General features: G+C 42.0%; 4 protein-coding genes across 7 annotated transcripts; 3 read left to right on the top strand and 1 right to left on the bottom strand.

Moving 5' to 3' along the window:
• The first annotated feature begins 302 nt into the window (after positions 1 to 302).
• ca4c (carbonic anhydrase IV c) lies at positions 303 to 6,390 on the top strand. 2 transcript variants are annotated; one of them, XM_040180825.2, is made up of 8 exons: positions 303 to 471; positions 2,829 to 2,876; positions 3,321 to 3,485; positions 3,575 to 3,720; positions 4,402 to 4,494; positions 4,571 to 4,637; positions 4,734 to 4,897; positions 5,409 to 6,390. In XM_040180825.2, the coding sequence occupies exons 1-8, from the start codon at positions 417 to 419 to the stop codon at positions 5,595 to 5,597; spliced, it is 927 nt and encodes a 308-aa protein (XP_040036759.2). In that variant the 5' UTR covers positions 303 to 416; the 3' UTR covers positions 5,598 to 6,390. The 2 variants fall into 2 exon arrangements, with proteins under 2 accessions (XP_040036759.2, XP_077961377.1); XM_078105251.1 differs by lacking the exon at positions 303 to 471 and having other exon boundaries at positions 2,552 to 2,876.
• On the bottom strand, positions 6,153 to 11,843 carry asl (argininosuccinate lyase). 2 transcript variants are annotated; one of them, XM_040180792.2, is made up of 16 exons: positions 11,518 to 11,843; positions 11,031 to 11,225; positions 10,333 to 10,416; positions 9,280 to 9,336; positions 9,092 to 9,189; positions 8,922 to 8,999; positions 8,730 to 8,807; positions 8,586 to 8,638; positions 8,400 to 8,462; positions 8,180 to 8,294; positions 7,853 to 7,937; positions 7,626 to 7,685; positions 7,461 to 7,544; positions 7,117 to 7,197; positions 6,658 to 6,764; positions 6,153 to 6,537 (listed from the first exon to the last, which is right to left on the bottom strand). In XM_040180792.2, exons 1-16 carry the CDS (start codon positions 11,530 to 11,532, stop codon positions 6,393 to 6,395), a joined length of 1,398 nt encoding a protein of 465 aa, XP_040036726.2. In that variant the 5' UTR covers positions 11,533 to 11,843; the 3' UTR covers positions 6,153 to 6,392. The 2 variants fall into 2 exon arrangements, with proteins under 2 accessions (XP_040036726.2, XP_077961376.1); XM_078105250.1 differs by lacking the exon at positions 8,730 to 8,807 and having other exon boundaries at positions 8,586 to 8,677; positions 11,518 to 11,839.
• A 46-nt stretch (positions 11,844 to 11,889) lies between these two features.
• On the top strand, positions 11,890 to 15,139 carry LOC120821762 (serine protease FAM111A). The gene is made up of 3 exons (XM_078105248.1): positions 11,890 to 12,343; positions 12,475 to 12,549; positions 12,752 to 15,139. Exons 1-3 carry the CDS (start codon positions 12,278 to 12,280, stop codon positions 14,663 to 14,665), a joined length of 2,055 nt encoding a protein of 684 aa, XP_077961374.1. The 5' UTR covers positions 11,890 to 12,277; the 3' UTR covers positions 14,666 to 15,139.
• A 1,267-nt stretch (positions 15,140 to 16,406) lies between these two features.
• Positions 16,407 to 19,928, top strand: crcp (calcitonin gene-related peptide-receptor component protein). Of its 2 annotated transcripts, none has more exons than XM_040180865.2 (6): positions 16,407 to 16,508; positions 17,221 to 17,257; positions 17,362 to 17,460; positions 17,560 to 17,654; positions 17,831 to 17,888; positions 19,252 to 19,928. In XM_040180865.2, the coding sequence occupies exons 1-6, from the start codon at positions 16,501 to 16,503 to the stop codon at positions 19,384 to 19,386; spliced, it is 432 nt and encodes a 143-aa protein (XP_040036799.2). In that variant the 5' UTR covers positions 16,407 to 16,500; the 3' UTR covers positions 19,387 to 19,928. The 2 variants fall into 2 exon arrangements, with proteins under 2 accessions (XP_040036799.2, XP_040036800.2); XM_040180866.2 differs by having other exon boundaries at positions 16,458 to 16,587.
• Positions 19,929 to 20,114: the final 186 nt, after the last annotated feature.

Genomic DNA, 20,114 nt, shown 5'->3' with positions numbered 1-20,114 from the left:
GATTTGTGAGTGTGAATGTCGTTGGGTCATCGCCGGGTGGAAACACAACAGACAGCAAGATGGAAGAGGCAGATTTAAGCTTAATGCATCCGGAAATAATTACACAATCTAACAAGTGTCCGTCTTTTTCTTCAATTAGACACATGACAACTTTCTCAGAGGGACTTTTCTTCTCCCTCCTTCACACACACACACACACACTCCCACTCTCTCTCTCCCTCTCTCTCTCTCTCTCTCTCTCTCTCTCTCTCTCTCTCTCACACACACACACACACACACACACACACACACACACACACACACACACCTTTTGTATAACTCATGACCGTCTTCCTCCCACCCTCAAATGCAGCTAACAGTCAGTATGTGAAGGCAGCTGAAATTAGTCAGGATCTTTTTGGGTCACTTTGCTAATCATGGATTTTTCTGTCTACCTCCCAGCTCTGCTCTCCTTCTTCTCCCATTGCACAGGTAGGATACACACACTTACACACACACACACACACACACACACTTGAAGTGGTAGGACAATAAAAAAATATATGCTACACCTGGGTTGGGTTTACACCCCATTCTTTTAATTTGGGAGCATTATTTTAGCACAATATTAAGACTTGTGTGTTGCAGAGATGGAACCACCTGATTAAGAAAGATCCCAGATGTTATGCTTTGTGAATGTGACTTGAAATACTTAATGTGACTCCTAAAATCATTGAGAGAAATGAAATGAAAGGCAGTCATTGAGCGGGATCCCACAATAATTAAAAAGCAGGTAACACATTTCTACAGTACAAAGATTATCTTTCATCTTTTTGCTTATTATTGTATAAACAACAGAAAATTCTCCCCAAAAAGCGTTTTGATTGACTCGTTTCTTTTAATTAACTGTCCAAAACATCAATTTAGTACATTGAATAAACGCAAATTTCCCACCCAAAAGATTAAACAGTTCTCAACTCAACTGCCTGTTGATGACCTAATTGGTTAATGGACTAATCTTTGCGGGCTCAAATTTCAATAAGACGCTGCTTCGTTTAATGGCAGCAGGCGCTCACATCAGAGCACTCAGGCGTGCTGAATTGATCTTAAGTGCTTTCTATCGTACGTCCCCCTTATCGACTGCAATTTCGTCTTTCAAAATGTACATTGGGTTGTTTCAAAGGGTTCAAAAGTTGGAAATCCCTCATAAAATTAGTTAACTTCTCCATAATGCCGGCTTACAGAGAAAAAAAGGCAATGATAAGAGAAAGAAATGAAAGCAGGTTTGACTTCTCAGCGCCGCTCAGTTTGTTGCCTGTGTGAGCCAGGTGGAGCAAAGCCAAACTCCACCTGTGCATTGTTCTCAGTCGGTGAGAACCGTTGTCCCCTTTCAGAGAATTGCATTGTGGGAGCTTCAGCGGGGTTAATCTGCGTCCCTATATTAGCTAAATGGTTCTCTATAGCGCCTTTCATTCCCACCGCTGAGTCAGACACTGGAGTTTCATTCACATCTGCAACACAATACACAACACCGGCACAAGACTAAATGACCCCCCCTGCACCTGTTGGATGCTGTTGGATGTTGGAGGGAGTCGGATGAAGGTTTTCTGAGCCGGCGTCGTCTCATTATCTACAACTCACTGTTCTGGGTTTTGACATAATCCCCGGAATCAATCAAATATAATGACTTCTCTCCAGTTCCTTTTTACATATCTATGGGGTCAATTTATTTAGGAGGGCTGCAGCAGCTGCAGAGGCGGACGTCCTCATCACATGCAGGAAAGCCAATGTGTCTTTGGTATTTACTTCTATATAGATATAGATACCTAATGATACAGGTACAAAAACACTGGCGGCGTAGAGGTCACGCTCAGAGGTCACTGCCAGTGGTGCCATCACTGCACTCATATTGAGGTCGGCTTTGTCATGTTAAAAGGTGTCTGATGTGAAAACACCGCTTTGAGGAGGTGTTTGTTGTTTTGAAGATAAGAGCCGAGCATTGATGTTTGTGTTTGTTTTTTCTGTTTCCTTCTTAGCCCGAAATCAAAACAATAGAGAAAAACGTTTGAATATCATGATTTAATGAATGCCTCCAAAAAAAGCACATTTCATAAATAATGACGGTTTTGTGTATTTTAGCCCATTTGTCATTGCAGCAGCTTTCTAGCTCGTTGGCTTGATACGTGAGTTCTCTTGAAGCGGCGATTGTTGTATTTTGTTAACCTTTCGATGTTGAAGTTCAATGTGATTTTTTTGTGTGTTTGCATAACCTCCAGTGAAATTGCATTGATACCTAACGGCTGGTGAGCATTCTGTTAATCCATCACTGCTGGGTATTTCATCATCAGAGAATTTATGTTTAGCTAATGAGCAAAACTGCTTCTGACGGACGGGATAAGTAATGTGAGAATTAATAATTATCTTGGCTCTGTGTGTGCTTTTGTGTGTGTGTGTGTGTGTGTGTGTGTGTGTGTGTGTGTGTGTGTGTGTGTGTGTGTGTGTGTGTGTGTGTGTGTGTGTGCGTGCGTGCGTGCGTGCGTGCGTGCGTGCGTGTGTGTGTGTGTGTGTGTGTGTGTGAGAGAAAATGTTTTACCCAACCTGACTTCTCAAAGTTCAGCTGCAAAGCAAAAACACATTAGCAGATCAGCCATCAAGATCGCTGACTGAGAACAAAAACACTCTTAATGTCTAATGGAGGGGGAAAATGAGAAAAATTAATACCCATTTACTAACTAGAGAAATCCATGTTGTTTGGCACGAGTGTCCTGAACCAGAATATACTGTGTGTGTGTGTGTGTGTGTGTGTGTGTGTGTGTGTTTCTGGACTGAGTGCTGTGCTTTCTCTCCAGCTCAGTGGTGTTACCAGAGCCAGTACTCTTGCAACGACACATGCAGAGGTGAGACACAAAGTATTTTAAGAGACAAACCCCGAGACTGTGAGAACAAATCAATCGCAAGTCTGTGATACGCCGAAGCATTTAGCCGCCAAAGAGACAGATGTTCCCCCACGGAAATCCAACCAGTCTCACAGCAAAACGCGCAGTAGCTACGTTGTGGAACGTGGTATTGTCACGCTTGGGGAGAAAGCGTGAGAATACCAACGTAGCTATTACACGTTTTGCTGTGAGACTGGGTTGCGGAAATCACGAGGTGTGAATTCAAACAGTCCTGGTTGACCAGGCCCCCTGCTTGTTTATCCATGGTTCAACAGTGAACTAATTGTTGTTGAGCTCGACGTTAAGCATTAAGAATAACTCGACGCCTCCGGTCGGGGATCATATATGTCGGCCAGTGAATTCAAACATTTGATGTTTGTCCCCTCTGCTGTTTGAACCGCTCAGAGCCGATCCACTGGGCCGCTCAGTTCCCCAGCTGCGGCGGATTACGCCAATCGCCCATTAACATCGTCACCAGCAGAGTGCACGTCAACGGCGCCCTGCCGCCCTTCGCCTTCATCGGCCACACCAACAGGATCAACGTCACAGTGGAAAACAAGGGACACTCGGGTAGCTGAGCGGCACCTTTCCTGTCCCCCCCGCTGGTCTGCTGGTGTCCTCTCGGGCTTGACGTTGTGCGTTCTCTTCCCCCATTGCAGCTCACTTCGCGTTGCCGCAGTCGGTGCGACTGACCGGAGGAGCTCTGCCTGGTCAGTACAGAGCCGCCCAGTTCCACTTCCACTGGGGAGGGAACGGGAGGCCGGGGTCCGAGCACACCATCGACGGGGAGAGGTACCCGATGGAGGTACGTCACACGCCTGCTGCTGTGGGACGCTGCAGGGAGCGGCCTTATTGAAGACTATGGATCGTTGCAGAAAATATACTTTGTAGCCAAGGAACAGCGATCTTAATGACAGGATTTGTTCTGCAATAGTATCCTCACAAATGACTGATGACGTCTCATCAGAATAAGAAACGCTTTATTGCCAAGTACCAGGCCTTTGACCTGGTGACCGGTACATAACAATATACAAAGTTGCAGTATTATACACACATCTTCTCAGTAAGAGTAAAATGTTGCAGCACACATGGAGGGGAAGGATTTAGCCTGGCTTGTTAGTAAGTTCCTTTTTAAGAAATGCAAAAGCTTCTAACATTACTAATGAGATACTTTGTTTTTCATTGTAGAACAAAACAATTAAATCTCTTAAACTCGTGTTAACCACAGGCCTTGTTTGAGGCCTCGAACGGAAGAAACCTTTGATCCGTAGCAGTATTATCACCACTTATATTCCCGTGTTTGGGGACTCAACGGGGAAAACGTTTCACACACTTATCAGAAATAGAAGCATGCGTCTTCACAGTTTTAATATTGATTCTTTCAGATCCTACAAGTAGGAATAACAGAGTGTGTAAAACAGTGAGCTGCGCTATAAAGCACCCTCTTCTAATAGTGGAGGTCCTTTGCTGTGTTTTGTGGTTCCAGCTGCACATAGTCCACATCAAGGAGCCGTATGGCTCTCTGGTCGAGGCCGAGCACGATATGGCGGGAATAGCTCTGCTGGCCTTCCTGTTTGAGGTAATGCACTCACATTCACTCCTCTCCATGACTCCGCCTTCTTCATTCAAATGTCCTAATTGATGGCGTCGCACAGGAGACACCAGACGATCACCCTCACTTGGACGCGGTGATAGCTGCTTTGGGCCGGGTTCAAAACAACGGTACGCACTTCATTTCACACTTTTATTGAGATATAACCCGCCGTACAGTGAAACTTCATCTTCCCTTTTCCTCCACACACGTCTTTCCGTGTTAAGGCAACAGCACCGTGATCCCTAACTTTCAACTCAGTGACATCATCCCTTCGGCAGAGGAGCTGCACAGCTACTACCGCTACGTGGGCTCCATGACAACGCCGGGCTGTGAACAGGCGGTCGCCTGGACGCTGTTTCACAGGAAACTGGCCGTCAGCAGTCGGCAGGTGAGCAGCTACAGACAGGTGGTTTACACACTGGAATGGGAATCTCCAAAATGACTTTTGATGATACAGGTAAACCTTTTTATGTCCTTGAAGTTATTCATTAAATGACTTCTACACGACGGATCGTCTGGTGAAGGGACTTTATGTTACTGGTGAAACTTGTCTAGTTTTTAAGAGATGTTTGCCTTCCCGCAAATATAACAGGACTATAATGTCACTGTGGGTGTCGATCTCAAATGAATGCATACTATAAACTCAACAGCATTGTTAAACATCATAAAAAATACTGTTATTGGCGTGAGGAAAAGTCTGTTGTTGGCTGAGTTGCCTTTTTTGGAATAAGCAGTCTTTCTTCTATTGACTTCTATTTTAAGAACTAGAAGTTCAACTTTGAAAAATGAAGCATCCGAAAAGCAATCTTTGTGTCACTGAAAGACACAATAATGTCAATTTTTTGCAGTTTAAGGCTTCTGACTAAGAAATGCAACGTTTTTTTCCCTTCCCTCTCCAGCTGGACGACATCGTTCGGCAGTGTCGATTCTGGACCGGACAGCCCATGACGGACACCTTCAGACCCACGCAGCCTCTGGATGGCCGGGTTGTGTACCGGTCCGTGGCGAGCGGCGCCGTGACCAGCGCGCTGCGCCTCTGGATCAGTGTCGTCTCAGTGGTGCTGCTGACAACGTGTCCGATACACTGACCCAGAACATTAAAAGAATGCCACCTGCATTTGCACATGAGTTACAGCGAAGTTATTGTGCAAAGTGTAAGTATACCATCCACTTCTGGACGACACTCAGTCCCTGTGTTTGGTCTTTGCCTCAGTTAGGTCTTTAACGTTACTCATCTTTCTCATTAGGAGTCAATATTCTAAATTCCCACTCGACTCAAATCTGCTTTTCCTTAAATGTGGTTTTCAGTGTGTGATGAATAAAAGTGTAGAATTAGGGGTTTACGGTAGGTTTTTTTCTTAGGGTTACAAGCTCTGTGACATTTTTAATTTACTGCAAATTCTCCATCAATTGACACACTCGTGGTTCTCTTCACTGTCAGTCAATTTTAATGTAGCAGATTAGGTAATGAAGGCTTTTCTATTTTAATGTGCACTCGTTTGGAAGAAACCAAACGGTTATCAATTCTCAAGACCTTTATGAGTCGACACAAGCCGGTCTGCACCATCTGGAGTCTGTGGGTGTTAACAGCAATATTAAATCAGATGTCCGACTGTCCTTCAATGGATCAAACTGTAAAACACTTAGTTTGAGTAACATTTATTCATTGCCGGTCCTTGTAACACTTATGATCGGTCCATGTGGTCAGTTGAAACATCTCCTGGCTACACATGTACTTCAAAAGAAGGGAGGAGACTTTTGAAAGGCGACATGGTTTTCACGTCGCACATGTGTCCCTTTTGAACTCAATCTGACATTTCCTCATAATCTAAATTGTGTCAGTAAGCTCGATTCACAATATTAAAGGTGAAATGAGGTCAAGATCATAGTGTCCGTTTCTGAAGCCAGTCCCTCAGCTGTTCCACCTGCGCAGCCACGCTACTCTTGGCTGTGCCTCCAGGGGCGCTGTACTGCTCCACGCTGCTCCTGTAGTCCCACACCGAGGAGACGTCGCCTCCAAACAGAGGGCTGAAATGAAGAAAGAGAGAGAGGGGGCTAATTTAGACTTCACACACCCTTTTCTATTAAATAATGGCTCTTTGTTTCCTGGTTTTGTGTGTGTGTGAGAATGAGAACGAGGAGAGTCACCTAACAGCACTCAGGTCTTCCACAGTGAGTTGATTGAGGGCGATATTTTTGGATTCAGCTGCAAACACAGCTTTACCGGAGATGCCGTGTGCCTCTCTGAACGGCACCTGCAGCAAAGCGTCACACAAATGCACTTAAAATCCAGATCAAATACAGTTTGTATTGTCCTGATTGCAGCAATCTCCTGTGAAAAGCATTTTTCATGCATCTGTTCTCTGTGGTTCTCGTTAAATGTCACTATAAAATGTGCTGGCGAAATGTTTGCATGAAGATGCGATGAATGCAATAATAAACCAACCAAAGTAAGTGATCCCTGAGCGTGTAGACAATCTGACAAGCCTTTAAGGAATATTCACATTGCACAAACACTGTTGCTCATTTAGGCTAAAAGTTCTTTAAAATTAGAATGGAATTCTTAAGATTTGCATTGGGATGGGAGCGAACTGAAACAACACTCACCCCCTTCCTCACGAGGTAGTAGGCCAAGTCAGTAGCCAACATGTCCGGACTGAGGGCGGCTTCCATCACACTCGGGTTAATCTGAAGCACGAGACAAACAGAAGTACGGTCGTTCAACTGAATCAAAATCATCAAATTTTCTCCTCCTGGGATGCTGTAAATGTAAATCTTCTTTATACATGCATTATTTCTACAGCTGCAGTTTTTGAAAACGGAACAGGAACCAGATTTTTTCTATTGGCAGTAACAACAAGGTTAACAAGGTAAAGGTTTTTTTAAATGAAGTAAAAGTAAGTCGCCACAAACAGTTTTTTCAACATAATCAACAGTCTTTTAACTCTGACCTTGAGAGTTGACATGACTCCAGTTGTCACCTGCAGCACAGCGTGAACCGTATCATAGCAGTCAAACATGGCCTCCTTATCCTCCTGGTCAGGGATGACAAGGACAGCATGACAAAAACATTACAGAAAAGAAAAGTCCATCCAGTGAAGTGAACGCTTTCATACCTGCAGGTCTTTGTTGTAGGTGCTCGGCAGGCCCTTCAGCGTCATCATGAACCCTGCACACTGGAAAAAAACAGAAGTTCGACCAGAAAGCTTTGATTCTGCAGAAAAAAAGCTTTAAGCTGTATCTTTATGTCACATGAGGGCACTGATCTCACAGAAGTGGAAAAGTGGGCCCTTCAATGAGCAGGAAAAAAGGACGATTTAACAAAGAGGATCTTTTCTCTTACGTTGCCAAAGACACGTCCAGCTTTACTCCTGATCAGCTCCAGACTGTCAGCATTCTTCTTCTGGGGCATCAGGCTGCTGCCGGTGCTACACACACACAACAAGTATAGAAATATAGAAGAGTGAATATCAACTGCACAATAACTCACTGGGCCTAATGAAAAGCACAGGATAGCAGTAAAACCACCTAGAAGATTTAAAATGAACTTCACACGGCCAGATTGAAGGTGAAGGTGGACAACTTCAGTGACAGCAATGATTTCATATTTCCATTTCACTTTTGATGTCACACAATATGTAGAATGAGGTTTTGACAAACACTGAGAGACCTGTAAGCGTCGGAGAGCGAGACGAAGGAGAACTCCTTGGTGCTGTACAGCATCAGGTCCTCGGCCATCTTGCTGAGATGGGTCAAACACAACGAAGCCCAGAACAAGAACTCCGCTGAAGAAACACACGTGGAAACATGAGGTCGTTAAAGCAAGACGTCACAAGAGTTAATTTCATTTCAGTGGATGAGAAATCGACACACACGTGTAGTTTACGTACCAACAAAATCCCGTTGGCCCGTGGCGTCCATGCTATTAAGACTAATGCCATCAAACGCCAACTCTACAGAGGAGGAGAAGCAAAGTTTCTACAGTTCTAAAAATGCATGCATTTTTATGAATAGACAAAAGTGCACTTTTGACAGGAGAGTGATGATCTGGTATTATTTTGGACAAGTAGCCTAACCTCTCATCAGTAGCTCCCTGTCAATGTCAAAGGGCGTCCCAGCAATGGCCCCACTGAAAACAGCAAGAATCATTCTCATTAACTGGTCCTCTCTGTGGGGGAAAAGCGTCAGTGTCAGATAGCTGGCGTGGGTTCACAATGTACCTGCCGAGAGGTAAAACGTTCACTCTTTTCTTGATCTCCAGAAGTCGGTCAACATCTCTGCTTAGAGCGACAGCATGACTGGGGGTGGGTTCAACCAGCGAGCCAGGAAACACAGGAGACCGACGTGAACGTTACATCATAGTAGGAAACAAAAGGTGGAAGACGTGTAGGATTTGATTAATTTAAGGTCACCTTAGAATCCAGTGGCTCCATCTGATTGGCTGAGCTCTCTGCATGTGGGTGTAACCAGGAAACAGGACATCAATTTCTCTAAGGTTCAGAAAGAATATACAGGGCAACTTTTTTTTAAAAGCCTCGTTACAAGTGCGCGTGCTGGCGTAATCGGTGTGTATCCGTCTCACGCTGCGGCCCGCTCCACCATGGTAGACATCAGTTGTAGGGCATTGTCTGTCAGGGTTGTGATGGCATCTCTCAGCCACAACCTCATGTCAGTCACCACCTGGTGAACACACACGGCACAGTGAAGCACAGCCAATGCGGAGTCCAAATTTCATTCAGTCACTCGTGTTTTAATATTCTAAAGACAAACCTGGTCGTTTCTGCTCCTGCCAGTGTGCAGCTTCCCTGCAGGTGCGCTTATCAGCTCCTGAAAGTTATCAGCCAACAGTACAACAGTTATGCTGCTTCATTCTTTGCTACGTATTTTTCCTTTTTAACATACCTCATTAAAAGAGCCAAAGCAAGTGGGCAAATGAGAGCAAACGCTTCTAAGCTGCTCTGTCGCGGACCGTAAATCACTGCAGAGGGTGGTGAAAACTGCCCAACGCATCACCGGTTCCTCACTCCCCACCATTGAGGCTGCCCAGAGCAAGAGATGTCTGCGGAGGGCACGCAGCATCGAAAAAGACAGCTCTCACCCCAGCCACAGACTGTTTGCCCTCCTCCCCTCTGGGAGGCGCTACAGGGTGCTCCGTTCCCGGACCAGCAGGTTCAGGAACAGCTTCATCCCTGCGGCTGTCACTCTATTGAACTCTGCCCCCCACCCCCACACACATCTCCCTCAGTGTCTGTACTTCCCTCCTCCACCCTGGCTTGACTGCCACACCCTCCTCCAGCCACTGAACATTTGCACCAGTTTTTTTCTACCACTTATTACTGTATTAATCGTACTTATACCTACAATACCTCTTACTGTTCATATTTCATATCCATTTCTTACTGTTCATATTGCATATCTATTTCTTACTGTACATATCTATTTATTCACTTATTACACTTTACATATGCACATTTTCTGCACTTTTTGCTATTTTGCACTTCTGGTTGGATGCTAAACTGCAGTTCGTTGCCTCAGTACTCTGTGCAATGACAATAAAGTTGAATCTAATCTAATCTAAAACATGAAAATATGATTTATCATAGCTGTAAACTAAAAACAGAATAACACCTCAGTTGCAATTCAATGGATTTAACAGGTTCTCATGTGACTGAAAAACATGACAGAATAATGTTGTTTTATTGAGTTGGAGGACTCAATAAAACAACAGAATAGAAGACCTGTGTTACAAACCCTGGTCTTCCTTATATTATTATGTAAAAATTCAGTTTTCACTTAATGAAAAACAAACAAGCCCCGGTTTACCTTTAGCCTGCGCTCATTGGCAGTATGAATGTCCTCATCTTCAGGTTTGATCACGAAAACACCTTTAGACCACTCACCAGAAATCTGGAGGATAACAAAGGGCTGTATCACCAAGTAGGCTTAACAGATACACTTAGAAACAGTAATAGCACACGTATGGAGCCGCTGAATTCTAGTCAGCATCCGTGTGTGATTGGACGGCAAATTATCAACATCCTATTATGTATTTCTGTATTGCAGTGGTAACACTGCATTTATGCTCCTATTAGTGCACTGGTACTAATACCACTCGGTACTACTATAATCACTGTAATTGCCAAAGAAAACATCAGGCTAGAGGGCTCCCTGAACCCTGACCTGAATGTGTGAGTGAAAGAATTACTGGAGTTGTTTGGCAGCTGCCATCTATCACATGGTGATAGTATTGTTCAGCACTGACTTTGCATAATACAGAGAGGAATTCTACTCCATTGCACATTTTACAGCTGTTATCCGTTAACCTACATCTACACTAAAGGGCAGACAATGACACACGCACCCACAATGCAGCAGGAGTATGTTTCCTTGCATGCAAGTGTGAGTGAACTGTGATCAAGTTTGTAATCACACAACCTCCTAATTTCCATCCGTTGCAAAGTGCCGGCTCGTTGTTTACATTTTGTGTGAACTTATTGAGAGAAACAACATGTGACGTTCACCTGATCCAGCCCATGTAGAATCTGATTCATCTCATCCGTGGTGACCAGCTTTGCCTTCTCCAGAGCTTTCACATACGCTTTGCTCCCTCGGATGTCAGCATTCCACATCCTCTGGTCATAGGCGATTGATGCGTTGAACTTCTCCATCATGGGATCGGTGTCACCCAGGAAGCGACCTCCCCAGAGTTTACCCCCCTGGTGAGCAGCGGAGACAGCAACAATAATTTGATTACACTGCTACACTAATGTTAAATTACACACGCCAAGCAGCGGACACAACACAGAATGAAACGTGAACTACACGTTTGTATCGGCTTTACAACAGAGTGGCGCGTGCGTTTCGGTTCAACAGGGTCGCGCGTTAAACCGTAACACCGGTGTGACAGTTTGCTCCAGCTCGCTTCAGCGTTCAGCTAGGTGTTAAAACAACAACAACACCTCTTGCATGCCCCGGTGTCCCTCAAGCTCGACGTTAGCATTACGTTACCTCTGTGTTTGCCATGTTTTGTCGCTGGTGGCCAGTTGTGTCCAGTGAAATGTTTCGGCTGGAGGGACGTTAAACAAAACCGACACAATGCCGCTGGAGCTTCTAGACGCGAGGCGCGAGCGTGGCAGTTTGCAGTGCGTATCGCTTTAAACGTCGTGACGTCACCGAAGGCATCTCGTATTCCGCAAAAATTCTGTCACGCTAACGTGAGCCCTTCGCGATATAAACGGCTATCCAGATTATATAAATATCTTCCTGGTTGCATTGATTATATTGCTTGTGACACACAGACGCAGTAAACTAGGGTGACCAGATTTGAGTTGGGGGCGCTGGCTTGTACGGCCCAAAAGTCACTAATCATCATTTCCCAATGTTTAAACTGTTTTCAAAGCAGATTCGTAAAAGTTTACATTATATCTTCTATCGTTGTTCACGAGGACCTCCTCTATGCCCCTGCCTATTTTAATGTTATTTTACTGTAACTTTTTTGAGAATTCTAAAAGCAAATCCATAAAAGGTTACACCAATGATTTTTAATTGAAAACAGTACAGTTGTGTATTTCATATGTTGCACCCAACCATGCATAGCCATCTTATATTGCTGTGTTTCTAGTGAATTACAATACATATCAAGTTGATGACTATTCCATGATGATTGTACTCGGTCTATGATATTAGAAATTCACAATTGTCTTAAACTTTTCCTGAAGGTACCCTACTACATCACCTTCTTTTCTGGGTTATTAAAACTCAATAAAAAATGGACCCTAACCAAGATCAACCCTTGAAGACCACAAATAATGGAGACGTGAATGAAGTTGTCACGGTAATTCTGCAATATATATATATATATATATATATATATATATATATATATATATATATATATATATATATATATATATATATATAGATCTCGTGTTGACAATTACATCTTGCTCTGTATATCTTATAAAGGAAGGAAGAAAGGAAGAAACCGATTGTCAGAATGGAGAAAGCCGGCCACCTCCTGATTCACAAACTGTTGCAGAGGTTTGTCATATTTAATTATTCTATCTGTGTTGGATAAAATACAGGCTTACTTTTCCTGTCTACCATATCTATGATTGCAATAAATCCTCTTGATTTTGTGAAATGTATTACAGTTTTTAATAACACACGATAAAGACTGATAAAGGCTTGTTTAAGACATGGTGTGACAATGTTTGTCTGTTTGTGTGTCTCTGTTTGTCAGCCCTGTGTTAAACAGGAGACCTCAGAGTGGAGTCAGGAGGCATCGGCTCCAGTCAGGAGGCATCGGCTCCAGTCCCTCACCACCCTAAAGTGGCAATGGAATGGGAAAACCCAAAATGTTACCTGCAATAAAGCAAGAAGTGTCGAGAGCGCACTGAAGGAAAGTTCACAGTTCAGGGAAATTGCAAAAAAAAATAACAAGAAAGAGCTTGTTATTACAAGACATGGGAAGGCTATCAGTTCACACTTTCCATGCAGCCTAATTAAAGATGAACTGCTGACTATAAAGTACCTTAAAGCTGCAAACGCAGGCCCTAGTGGTTCTGATCATCGGCAAAAAAAGAGGCCATCTAGTGATCTGGTGATGTTTGATTTGCTGACAAAGGGAGGTGCAAAGGTAAACAGAATCATGAGAAACCCAGAACTAGAAAAAAAGGGCATTGATACAATAACTGTTTATGCATACAAAGGGGAAAACGTGAAGTATGCTCTGAAAAGAGATGGACGTCTAATGGATGTCGTATTCAAAAAGAACTGTGCACTCCGCAACACAAACACTGAAGCAACCACTGAAATGTCCGATCTCGTTCATGATCATGATGGGAAAATTTACAAGATCATACTGCTCAATATGTGCAGTCCACACTTAAGTCAGCCTGGCAGCTTGGAGGAAACCCCCACGATGAGTGAACCTCAGAGGTCTGACTCTGAAGGGAACCCAGGTCCTCCACAGCCGTCTGCCACAACTCAGTCAGTGAATGTCAACACACCAGAAAATACAGCAGGGCTAGATGGTAAAAAAGAACCGGATATGTTCCATAAAATAATCCATTCAGAACAGATGCTGATTGACTTATTCACAGAATTTAAAAAGGTGCTGAAGGGAATGAATAGTCAGCGAGTTCCTAATCTTTCTCGTGCCCGTGATCTGCTGCGTGTGGAGTACTCAAAGAACGATGAAACATGCAGGGAAGTGAGAACAATGAAGACACTGATGCAGCTCAGTGATTCTGTTTGCCAAGTGAGAATAAACGACAGACCAGAGGGAAGTGGCTTCCTCCTATTTGACAAGTTTGTGCTCACAAATGGCCATGTAGCTAAAACATTTTATGACAGGAAAACACAGCTCATTTCTCCGGGCGTCACTGTCCATTTCTCCTTTGAAAGTCTTGGTCGGGCGGATTCAGGAGCAGCGGTGATTGAGGTTGTTGGATTTGAAAATGGCTGCGATAAGTCAGGGCAGAAGCGTGACTGGGCTTTGATGAGGATTGTTACTGATCATAAGTTGCCTGACGGTCTGTTAACACGTTACGGGGAGCTTCCCCGACACGGTGGAATTTGCATTATTGGGCATCCTGGTGGCGAGGTGAAAAAGATAGATCCATGCTTCATTATCCCAAATGAAAACCGCCAACAGGCTGCCGAGAGGCATCAACGTAAAAATCCACTCGGCGTTTCGCCGACCAATCCTCACTACCATGAATCCGGAGAGAACATTCAGGTAATTACGCAGCGCTTCTTTAACGATGTGAAAAAGGATAACGAGTTCAGACAGGCTCTGCATTACGATACTTGTTTTAGTTTTGGCTCCTCTGGCTCTCCTGTCTTTGATACGGACTGCAACGTTGTTGCAATGCATACAGGCGGATATGCGTACCGCAATGCAAAGAAAGAAGTGCACAGTGTCATAGAGTACGGCTGTCCTCTGTCCACAGTTATTGATCACTTCATTGTCCAAATGGTGGAAAAAGGAAAAGCTGATGTGTTAAAACAATTCCTGGCTTGCTGTCATGAACAACATCAACCAGAGATGATGGCATATTTGAAGCAGCTGGTTGAGAATAACGAGAATTCGAATATGTTCCCTGAATTATTCTCTCAGGAAGAGGCTTCGGTCCCAATGGACGAGGATTGAGCAGATACTGCTGACAAAAATCTTCAGCAGTGAGCAACAGAGGCTTTAATGTCTGTTATCACTGACATAATCATTCAACATAATTATTTTTTAGTAACATGTTTCTCTCAAAATGCCTGTTTAAATGATTGTTCTGTTCTGAAATATATCTGTGAATAAATAATTTGTGCTTGTTCACCATTGGCCTGTTAGATTTGGAAAAACCTGGTTGTAATGTCTCAATATCGCCCAATATTATCTTATAACAGATATGTTATTTGTTGGTTTATACGTCATCCCACGTAGCATTAAGTTGCAGTGGAGAAATGCCAAAGATACAGTATGGTGACTAACTGTAAACTCTGGATGATTAAATGTTTTGGAAAATATTTTTATTGACAATGTTTTTGGAAAAAACTTTTTTTAAACTCATGATTCCTTTAATTATTTATTTATATATATATATATATATACACAATAAAGTGATTACCTTCATATTTGGATTTGGATTGTGTTTTATTTATCATTGATAGTTAAAGGACACATTTTGACAACTAGCTGATATCAGGTTTTGAGTTGGTGAAGAGAAAAAGAAATTATAAGGACTTGATATATGCTGAGAGATAAATATCACAACCTGGATTACAGTGTTTCTTTATTTGGTTTTGTACACCAGAGTTTCTGGGAGAGAGAATTTAGAGAATTTAGTTCTATTTTAAATGGTATTAGACCCATTCTGTCTCTTTTACTCCAAGAGCCTATTCCTGACTTTTTTTGCTGTGACAAGCACCAAATATAAGAGCACTTTGTCAATACCTAAGACTGCGAGAACAGACTCGTCTTCATGGCAGAATGGACTCTGGAGTCCAGACTAACGGGTACTAGAGAACGCAGAAGGTCATTTCCACAATTGGTCTTGCTAATGCTAACGAATTTAGTTAGTTCTTGATTGTTAAGTATTTTTACTATCAACCTTTTGTTTTGTTTTAATTTAAAATAAAAAAGTGGTGTCTGTGTGTGTGTGTATATATATATATATATATATATACATATATATATATAAACCAGGAATATATAAATACTTATATAATAATACATATATAACATAAAACGTTACTGAGGTAAATGTTTAATTCAGGGCTGTTATATTACATCACACTACTTTGGCTTTATAAAGCTTTCATAAAGTACAGAGAAGGTTTGATAAAGCAAATTAATCCGTAAGGGCTACATTCCACATACATACCTAACGTTTATCGTCTTGTTCCTCAAACATCAACAAGACAATAACCAGTGTGGTAGTCCTCGTCCAGTTAAATGCACAAACATCCCTATAAATTATCAGGTGAATTCTGAATGCACCTGAACCTCATCTGTGCCTCTACAATAGTCGTTAACCTCATAGTATGTTAAGACTATGATACAGTGATCCTTGATGCTCCAGTTCAATGTCGATAGTTGGTAAACTCTGACATTGTCAAACAATGAAATTAATACATTTTCAAGCATATAAGCAGGCAGCTGACCAAGATCTTACAGAGAAGTATTCAATAATTAATATTTGGAAAATATATATATATATATATTATTTTTTTTACAATTGTAATCATTCATCGACATCTTGCTGCCGGTTCAGAGTCTCTATGGAGGTCTCCTCTTGTTGTTTAATCAAAATATTGTTCGTTTTAATGAACAACGATAGACAATACAACAAGCCTGCACACTATAGATGCTAACAACATGTTAACAGTCAATTCAAACGTATTGCACACTGAAGCCAGGGTGGAACGTTTGATCCCTGTCACATTTTCTACACGGGCACTTTAGCGACGCACCAGAGCGTAGTGTCTGTCGAAATGGAAGTGTAAGAATTGTTTTAATTTTTAAACATTTAATATTGTACGGTGTTTTGCTGTTCTATATACGTTGTATTGTGATTACAGGTAACGTTACTACGTTTTTGTAGCTATTTCAGGTTGATTTATTTGTCGAGCTGCGGAACAACGTAACGTTAACGTTGGTGCCACAAGACACTTTTCAAGTCTATGATTTCAATGAGGGAAACAAACGTTATTGTATTATTCTTTTTTAACTCATTAACGATCTACTCTCTCAGTGAAGCCTAATATTAGTCTGCAATTTAATGTTAATTCAGTAAGGAATTTCAGTAATTTCGCTTCCGTTTTTTAAACATGTGTGGAAATACAGTTTTTCTTTTATCTGGATAAAATAGATTCAACATTTGAATTTAAATAGTTCAAAACAGGGCATTGGCTTGTCGCCCTCTGTCTTTTGCACTTTTAATCTTTGTCTAAATCCCGATTTCTTGTGGATTTTAGCCCAATCTTTAAACACTTCTGTAATGGTTATTTAACCAATATAATCTAAACTCAATCATCCCCTTTCCCGAGCTGGGAGTCAAATGTCATAGTTTTTATTCAGTAACTGAAGGTGACAGTGAGATCCATTTTAAGGCTCCATAAAGATAAACCGACCGTTTGATCTTTTTTGGTGACATATACAGTTTGCAATAGTCAAGAATGAACATTTGCTTAATCATGACATCTTCTTTTCAGGAAAAACGCAAATGCTGCTATGCTCAGTAACTATGAGGTAATGTGTGTCTCATTGTTTAACATTAAATCTTTTTGTACTGTCCAGTCAAGAGATGCAATTGTTTACGTGCCGCTTTAGATTTGTCTGTGTGTGTTTTTCAGGTGTTCAAACTCCTGACCGACCTGAAGGAACAGAGGAAGGACAGCGGGAAAAACAAACACAGCGCCGGGCAGCAGAACCTCAACACCATCATGTATGAGGTACAAGCACACGTCCTCGTTCTCTCTCCGCTGAAACGCTGTGTCACATTAAAACGCTTGCAACAGTGTAACCACAGTTCCTTTTGCATCTCCACGCAGACACTGAAGTACCTGTCGAAGACGCCCAGCAGCAGGCAGACACCAGAGATTGTCAAAGAGTTCCTCACCGCCATGATGCCTCACAAACTCACAAAGTCAGTGGGGTCGGACAAATGCATTTATGTTTTCATTGATGTTTACTTTTTGATTTCATAGATGCCTTAAATGCATAGGTTTTTTTTTTTAGGATAAGTAAATACAGCGTATGTCATAATGTTTTAATGTTCCGTACATCACACATTTCCTGATTTTTTTATTTTTCCTCCGTCAGGGCAGAAAAACTGCAGCTTTTGAACCATCGGCCAGAGACAGCAGTGGAAATTCAGCTAGTGAGTGTTTAACCTTCTCATTACTGTTAATACACATTTACATGCCTCTCTTTATCTCTTATTCATATTTATCTCTTTTCCATACTCAAATGAGCCAGTGTGTCATATGCTAAGAGTTGCTTAAAGTATAATCATGTTGATGTTCTTCTTGTTTTGTTATTGTCAACACATCCCATTGAAAGTACAAATTCTACAATGAACTCATCCAACTAACAAGTACAGTCTGTGTCAATAACACATCAGTGCGCAACACCTTCGCTCTGGTTGAGGTGTTGTTTTATTACTATGATTATTAGGATATTGTCCCCAACATTTGGCCTCTTTAATTTTCCTTGAATAACATTTGCTAAATACCACAATACCAATTTCTCAATATTTATTGCTTTAAACGGTAACCCAGTATAGAAAAGTCTTGGCCCACAAAATGATGAATGGGATCACTGTTAAAAAGCGTCACACACGGTTAATAGATCAATTTTGACAACAACACAAAGGCTGTGCTTTATTTTTCACCGTCGATATGTGTCTCACTAGTCTGAAACTCTGTGTTGTACATGACACCATTGATCCCATTCTAGAAGGGAAATCCCTGGCAAAAAGATTCCTCAGTGGAACATTTCAAATAAGATGAATCTGTGTCACTGGTGCTTTGGTGGAGAAGCAACTCTAAGTAGAAGCCGTGAAGTGCTGCTCGTACAACCGGGCCATAAGGAAGGGTTGTCAGACATGCAGCCCATCACAAGAAACATCAATAGACTGTGAGAGTACACATGCAAAAGTACAATGGTCTGGAGATTTTTAAGTTTTAGTCACTTCTTCCTGTCATATGAATTTCCCAACGCTTGGATTTATAAAACCATGCCATTGTTGTGTTTGGGAGTAAATATCAAAAGAATAGCAACATGTTCGATATCGTCTTGCAGATACTTTTTGGTTCAAAGTTTATTTCAATCTTGGAAACAGCCGTTGACAAAACTATCCTCAAACTCTTATTTGGTAGCCGTTCTGGTGCTTTCTGTCATATTGCCTGTTCTTCATCAGCAGGGAAAAATTCAGGCTACTTGGAAGGGGCCCATTATATATTTTTGATTTGGGAGTATTATTTTGTAAGAAATACCATTTCTATTAAATAGAGCAAGACAGTTCGAGAGAAGAAATGTGTAAATTGGGTTTGTGGATGTCCACTTTAAGGACGTCCCGTCCATTTGTGAAATTTGAACATCTAGAATTCCCTGACGGACGACAATCTGCTGGAGAACATATGTTTGGCTGATAGAGCTTGAGGTGATGGAGGGATTGACACAAATGACACCGATGGAAACCATTTGTAAAAACCGACACTTCATCTTCTGTTTGTGTTCAGATGGTGGAGGAGAGCGAGGAGCGGTTATCAGAGGAGCAGATCGAGGAGCTCATCCAGATGGTTGCAACCGTCCTACCTGGTGACCCGGAGCAGGACAACGCAGCTCCAGCAGAGGCACAGATCGAACAGTCATGACACGGACTCCACCTGGAGGTGGACAGCTGGAGTAAAGGCTTAAACTATGACAGAACTGGACGGGTTGCTTTAACCTGTATCATTTGAAATGGCTCATTAAACGATTCACATTAGGGTGAATAAATGGTTTAGTGTTTACCTGTTTACAACCAAATACTATACAGCTTTCTGTTTGTATACGTTTTTGGGCAGTCATTTGCAGACGTCTTGTTTTGCCCCCTGCTGGTCTAATTTATATTTCACATCAGATTCTTTTTTTGGAGATACACTCTGCTATTAACCTGATACATTTTTGGTTTCAATGTTAGTCATCACTTTCTAAGAGTTTAAGCTGCTTTACAATTTCCAAAGCTGTAATATAAGCCAGTTGGGGAATTAAACTTTTCCAGAGTACTAACATGGGGCCAGACAGAGTTATTAGAGTGGTTATGTGATGAAAAAAGACCGTAGACATTATGTGTTGATTGTTATCTCTTAACAAGGATGTAATCATTTTTAAAACAATATATTCCATCTGTAACTAAATAAACAGCTGAAATGTGTCTGCGTCACTTTTCCCACTTGAACTGACAGGCCCCTTGGTTATAAGGACACCTAATGTTGATGGACCAATGGGGACAGGATTCCCTGACTCTCATGTGGTAACACAAGACTGTGATAAACTAGTGCCAAGTTAGGACTATTAAACCCATTTCTATGCCAGATGATGACACCCCCAAATTGTCTGT

This window comes from Gasterosteus aculeatus, chromosome 7 (assembly GCF_964276395.1).
Source record: "Gasterosteus aculeatus chromosome 7, fGasAcu3.hap1.1, whole genome shotgun sequence".
NCBI classification, from domain to species: Eukaryota; Metazoa; Chordata; class Actinopteri; order Perciformes; family Gasterosteidae; genus Gasterosteus; species Gasterosteus aculeatus.
Note: the sequence above shows the minus strand (reverse complement) of the source record. Positions and strands in the feature narration are given on the sequence as shown.